Source organism: Microtus pennsylvanicus, chromosome 4 (genome assembly GCF_037038515.1).
Source record: "Microtus pennsylvanicus isolate mMicPen1 chromosome 4, mMicPen1.hap1, whole genome shotgun sequence".
Lineage (NCBI taxonomy): Eukaryota > Metazoa > Chordata > Mammalia > Rodentia > Cricetidae > Microtus > Microtus pennsylvanicus.
In genome coordinates this window covers 73,224,632-73,231,366 of record NC_134582.1, presented here as the reverse complement: position 1 = coordinate 73,231,366, position 6,735 = coordinate 73,224,632, and the positions used below count along the sequence as shown (strand labels likewise).

The 6,735-nt window shown below is 37.8% G+C and overlaps 1 protein-coding gene across 2 annotated transcripts; it reads right to left on the bottom strand.

Moving 5' to 3' along the window:
• Positions 1–2,355: 2,355 nt before the first annotated feature.
• LOC142848731 (cathepsin Q-like) lies at positions 2,356–6,523 on the bottom strand. Of its 2 annotated transcripts, none has more exons than XM_075970917.1 (7): positions 6,398–6,523; positions 5,988–6,110; positions 5,747–5,893; positions 5,067–5,291; positions 4,086–4,248; positions 3,239–3,356; positions 2,356–2,455 (listed from the first exon to the last, which is right to left on the bottom strand). In XM_075970917.1, the coding sequence occupies exons 1-7, from the start codon at positions 6,521–6,523 to the stop codon at positions 2,356–2,358; spliced, it is 1,002 nt and encodes a 333-aa protein (XP_075827032.1). The 2 variants fall into 2 exon arrangements, with proteins under 2 accessions (XP_075827032.1, XP_075827033.1); XM_075970918.1 differs by having other exon boundaries at positions 5,988–6,107.
• Positions 6,524–6,735: the final 212 nt, after the last annotated feature.

The window sequence follows — 6,735 nt, the reverse complement described above, 5'->3', positions numbered from 1 at the left end:
GTGTGAAGAACTGAAGTCACTGAACAGGAGAATATGGCAGGAAATCTTTCCACTTCGTTACCAGCAGAAGTATTACACAGTAAATGTCACACCTAATGTATGTGGCTAAGCAGAACACCTTAGTCCACACTGTACTGTGAATTTGTTTGCTGATCTCTAAAGGATTCTCCTCTTTATTTTTCTGTTTCCAAATGTAGAGACCCATTCTACAAACTCTAGCATATATTTCTAAGACCCTCATTTTTTAGTTTATATTAGTTGTGGGGTAAAATGGTCAGAACACATGAAAACACTTGAGTGACCTTGGATCAGGCAATTACAGTGAACCCTACGTTCAAAAGATGTACAAATGAACTTCCATCACTCTGTGTCTCAGTGACAGATGATTCCGGACCTTGAGTCAGATGCTCTCTGAGCCCTAAGAAATAGATACAATCAGCATGAAGGAGCTAGTCAACAGGAACGGAAGCCTTGGGCCAAAACAATCCATTTCTCTTGAGTCACATCTATGCAAATGCCTCCTGATAGAGTAAGGAGAACCTATGCTCTCTTTCTTTGTCATGTAGCTGACTTCCTTATACCCTTTCACCTCTATATCTGGCTAATTGAAATATCCTTCGTCAGTTAAGAACCAAACATAGAAAAATATCTCAGCAGAAAAATGCCTCAGTGCAATAATTGTTCATGAATGCGTGAAAAAGAACATACTCCACATCTTAAAATTGTGACAAGGCTTCATTCATGGGCACTCACTGCTGTAGATGAATCCCTGCTGCTCTGGGTTCTCTTAGAAGTTCATAGTTAGCCATCTGTCCCTGGTATTTATTTATGAGTTGAGGGTAGATGTGATTTATTTAGACATTTATTGTTGCTTCAACCTGATTGCTGATTATAGATCTGTTTAATGATTCAGTTCTTTTTGTCTTAATTTTGATCTCACATGTATCTAAATTCCCTTCACAATATAATGAAATTGAGGCTTTGTATCTTTTTTGATATAATTTTTCTTTAGTTGAAAATAAACTTTTTTCAACCAGTATACCCTGATTATGATTTCTCATCCTCTCCTCCCAATTCCTCCCCACATCCCCTGCCATCCAGATCCACACTTCTCTGTCTCTTCAAAACAAATAGTTATGTAAGGAATAATTACAGAGTAATTATTCACAATTATAGCTTCTTCCTCAGCCATCAAACAATTAAAAAACAACACAATAGCATATAGTATTCATATTCTGTGTATTACCACCTTTATGTGGTTTTATTTTAAGCTTTATTTTTTTAATTTTTATTTTTAATTTTTTTCCACACAGGATTACTCTGTGTATCGTTGGCTGTCCTGGAACTCAGTATGTAGACCAGGAAGCCCTTTAGCTCATAGAGATCCACCTGCCTCTGCCACAAAAGTGTTAGGATTAAAGGTCTGTGCTACCACACCCAACTTGTCTCCCTTCTATAAATCTTTGTCCTTTTTCCTTTACTTCCAAGCCTACCTCATTAATACTGAAACATCAAACAACTGTATTTGGAATTAAGTATATGTTGTTTAAGCAGGAAATGCAACAATCACACCTTGGACCACGTATTCTGTATTCAGTAATTCCCTGGGTCAAGCCTTCTGTCAGGAATAGGCTTGAACTCTCTGACCTTCAGTCAAGGTGGCAGAGATTCCCTCTATGGGCCATCATAATACACAAAACACCAAACAACCACACCATAAGCTAAAATATATTGTTTAAAGCCACACTTAAGTCTCCCTCTTGTCAATATCATTGAAGTAGCAAAAAAATGTGTGAGCTCTCTGACTTGTAGTCAATGTGGAATGGATCCACTTCTGTGGGCTCCCACATGTGTGTCAGCTAAAAGTGTCAAAACCAGAAATTATCATAGAGTCTTTCAGAGCAAGGTTGCTGGTGGAAAAACAGAACGCTGAAAGCAAACCACAACAATGCAGAATGCCACCCATCAAGGAAGACAGTCCAACCCTTTCTTCCAGACAACAGCACAACAATCAGTCCTCACTTCAAGGTGAATTGCGTGCTTGACCACAAAAAAGTCACTGCACATAAGAAACTAGAAATGACACTTGAAATTAATGTTAAATGATTTTATTTACACAAGCATTAAGAGTGAAAATAAAGTTGTCTCCGGAATCATAAACTCTCATTAGTCAGAGAACCAGTTATAAAGCTTGTAATTTGAAATATTTGAAAGCTCTCAGAATTCACACTGCAGTGTGGACCATGAGAGACTCAGCAGTTTAACACACTAAGCAAAGGCTCCTTTTTGAAGTGGATATAACATCTCTGGAAATGCAGTCTCCCGCCAAGTGATTGTTTGTGGGCATCAGGCTGCTCACACAAGAGGGTACTGGGCAAATGAAACAATTCCACAGTGGTTCTTTCTGTCCTTGGCAATTTTCATGTAGCCGTTCATGCCCCAGCTTTGTCCCCAGCTGAAATAAATCATATTTTCCATTTAGTACAATGCTTACCACATGACGGATTTGTCAATAGGCCAACCTAACAAAATGATCAGGAAAGGCAGAGGGTCTATTCCTGAGCACCAAGAGGTGCCTCACACAGGAATGTGAACATCGCAGTAGAATGCATTTCTATTGTTACATGTTTCAAAACTATCAAACGTATAGCATTGTACAAAATCAATGTCACACACATGATATTGATACCCTAGAAACCAATGAAAGGTTTGGAATTTTTTTGAGAACATACTGTTAGTACGTTCTGAGAGCTTCAGGGAGCTCAGCCGTTAAAGAGAGGAAATCAGTTTCAAGAGTGACTGGAAAGCCAGATTGATATTATAGTATGCCCGTAAACCTCATTCTCGAGACATGGACACAGAACATACCAAGAACAAGCTGGTAAGCCAGATTAAATAGTTAACTCTTAGATCAGAAAAGAACACTGCCTTAATATAGAAGTTATATAGTGATTGAGAAACAACTTATGCTGACATCAGACCTCTACACATGTTCACTGGTGCACACATGTGCGCAGACATGCAGACAGTCATATACACCTCATCCATGCACATGGGAAAACAAGAACAGATTTTGTTCAACTTAAATGAAACAAATCTTCTAACTTTATATCAAAATATTGTCTGAAAATTGCAATCTCATCAAAAATCCCCTGTACGTGCCTCCAGTGTCATTAAGCACTGAACCATCTCTCCAGCCCCCAAAATTTCAAATAAAGATTTTTATGGCAATTTATACCTGTTCTTGATCAGCCAGTAGTTATTGCCATCTGTTTCATTTCCATCAAATCCATAGCCAACCACCAGAACTGCATGGCTCAAATTATAACGGCTACAATTTGGTTCATGATAAATGCCTGAGAAATAACACATTCATTTCCATCAAATCCATAGCCAACCACCAGAACTGCATGGCTCAAATTATAACGGCTACAATTTGGTTCATGATAAATGCCTGAGAAATAACACAGACACTGATGTAAGATTCACAGGACACCTGGCAGTGACGATAGCCGCCAACAATAGATCTATTTCAACAATCAGTGAAATGATACAATCATACTTGAGCTAGTTAAATGTTCACAAAAATGCTAATACTCACACATGGGGGCACACACAGAAACATAAACATACAATTTCACAGAAAACTGAAAATATTCAAAATAGTGAGGTGTATTGATAGCTACTTGCTGCATGAACATGAAATGACTCCTTGGAACTTTACAGTTTATCTACTAGTGTCTAATGCCAAGTTAAACTTATAAGGCATAAATTATTTAATTCAAAGTCTGTGTTATAATTTCATTTCAGATAATCAGTTTTGATAAACAACTAAAAGGTCCATGAAAAGGAGAGGAGTTGAGAAATTAGTTAACCAATATATTTTATTAAATGGGACACATCAACTTTTATATGAGGGTGCATACCAGTTGAAATTCTTTACTCACAACTATTATTAGATTGGTAAAATCCAGGAAGTTAAACATTCATATCACATTTTTTTACATAGTAGCCAGTCTGTTAACTTGTCATGACATAGAGATGTCACAGTGGCCTTTTCTATATCTGGAAAGAAATATGCTAACCTTCATCGTAGAACTTAAAAGAATCATGGAGAGCATCAATTGAAGCAGGAATGGGCCCTTGAATTGCTACAGCATCCATTAGAATATCCTCATATTCTGGGAGGGCCACAAATTCTCTGATTTTAGCAGCTACATTCTGAGGATTGTACCTGCAGGGTCCTTCCTTTAAAAGGTGAAGAGATAAAAGACTCAGTTTCTTCCCTCCATGTCCTAGGAGAGAATCACAACCACTTTGTAATTGAGCATGCAAAATTCTATATTATTGTAAATCATCCCAAGAAGTGAAATGGTACCGGAAGATCTAGAATTGAAAATAAGTTCTCTTGTCCTCAGTGACAATTAATATTTCCTCATATCCATAAGAATTTTTATTGCTGCAGTGTAAGTTGAGACTGTGCTTTCACATCCCTTCCACCCAGACAAAAATAATCACCTAGGACCTATATTAGTTGCATCAATATTTGGCCAATGCCTCAGGTATATTCATAGCTAGCTCTTATATCTTAAAATAACCAAATTTTATGAATCTATGTATTGCCTCAAAGCTGTGGCTTACCAGTAATGTTCTGACATCTTTCTCCTTCAGCAGATACATGGCATCACCTTGACACTGATTACTCTCTCTTTCTCTCTATCTGTGTTTGAATATCACAATTGGCTTTACTTTACTAAATCATTGACCACAACTGATTTATTCATCAGCCAATAAAAGCAACATATATACAACAGGACATCCTATATCATGACAGAAATCTCTATTACAGGCACAATAAATTCTATATTCTCTATGTACATAGAAGAGAACCAAACCAAAACCATGGCACCAAAATATATGCAAAGGTCAATATTTATTATTTACTGAAATGAGAGTATAGAGAGAGATTCTATCACCCGATCTGAGTGCTGCGGATGGTGTATCATATCTACAGTTGTCTTTCACTCAATGTTGAGGTGAAATGACAATATATAAGGTCCACTTACTTTTCCTTTATATGGGTAGGTCGCCTCGGCCTCCACACCTCCATTGTGCAAAACATACCGAAAGGCAAAGTATGTGTTACCCCAATCACAGCCATTGTTGCCATGAGGTTTAGAACAGTCCACTAGGTTCTGCACACTCAGAGGAATGAGTTTGCCTGTCTTTTTGTACATTTGTCCTTCTATGGCACCAGCTGCAGCAAAAGCCCAGCAAGAACCGCAATTGCCCTAGAGTGAAGAAAATATGGTCTTTCACAAACAAATACTAACTCAGTTAATAACATAGACAGGTGAATAATTTGTGAAAATGAGGAATTGGCAGTTGACAGATGTCTAGAAAGAATTGTCAGTCTCAAAGCAAACTTGCATGCTGGTAGTGTGCACATGCTTTGTGGGTTCTCCCACCCATATTTGTGAAAGACTTCTTCCTTTTATCAGTAATTAATGACAATAGAAGGGACATGAACTCTACAATGAGATATGGTAGAAGTTCATATCCATAGAATATGTTTGGTGGACTTTTAAGATCAATAAATACTGGAAAATGTATGAAGATTTCAAAGAAGGAAAAATATTATTTAAAAAATGAGCTGCAAATCTCTCCTCATTCAATAAGAAAACAGACACTAAGTACTTTGCTCTTCAATATGGTTTAAGAAGAAGGGCAGGTGGCACTGTCAAACCTGGTACCGCACAGGGGTCACATATCCTTCTTTTCGCCAATCCACAAATTTGGGTAAACCGCTAAGAGCTCGTTTCCAGATGCCTTTCCCCCTCTTGTGAGTTTGCATTGGGAAATTAACCATCATTTTCTTGAATTCTTCATCAGTCTTCAAGGAAAAGTACATAAATGATTATAAAAGAAAAGACTCCATGTAAAGCACTCAAGAGAGCACAGTGTGAAGTAATGCATGTCACGCTCACCATGTCACCAAAGGCGTTCATTTTCATGGTGAAGCCATTCTTCCCCAGGCCATTCTCCCCATTGTGAAGTTTAATCATTTTCATGTTCTTTTCCCATACTGTTCTCCTCAGTGCTTCTTCCTCCTGGATAAGAACAAATATGGGTGACATTTCTTTATAATTAAACTCCTATACAAGCTGATGTTGTGGATTTACTGTGCAGGTGATTAGAGGCCCAGGAGAGCTAGTCTAGGACACAATAGTCACACCTTCTCCTCATACTGATGAAAGGGAATTTGGCTACCTATTGTTCACAATGGTTGTGATTAAACAACCTCAGTGGTGGTAGTTGTGGTGGGGCACTTATGACCTCTACTATGCCTAGACAGCTGCACTCTGCTGCCCTTCTGGACAGTTTCCAGGATACCAACCAGGCTGTATGATTTTTCATAGAGTATCTTCCACTCTTCCCATTCAGCGTCCAAACTGGGATCAAGTGCCAAAACACGTGACCCAACTCCTAAGCACAGGATGAACAGGAAGACAGCAGGAGTCATAGCTGAAGAGCCTGGATAAGAAAGAGAAATGAAGACATAACTACAGAAATAATTTTATGTCTTCTTACTCCCTCATAATAAATTAATCCATTGTGGTCAATAAAAGTTTTGAATTATTCTTCCAAATAATTTTTGAGAAACTGCAAAAAAGTTGTAGGATGTGTTTGAACTGAGTCATCAAATGATGATTATTAGATTTTATACAAAATGTA

Bases quoted from the DNA above. Each gene is read 5' to 3' on its own strand.
- LOC142848731 (XM_075970917.1), bottom strand. From the start codon at position 6,523: ATGACTCCTGCTGTCTTCCTGTTCATCCTGTGCTTAGGAGTTGGGTCA. The intron at 5,292-5,746 runs GTTTGACAGTGC...TCTTCACTCTAG, and splicing joins TGACCCCTGTGCGGTACCAG to GGCAATTGCGGTTCTTGCTG. The intron at 2,456-3,238 runs GTATAAATTGCC...GATTTATTTCAG, and splicing joins TACTGGCTGATCAAGAACAG to CTGGGGACAAAGCTGGGGCA.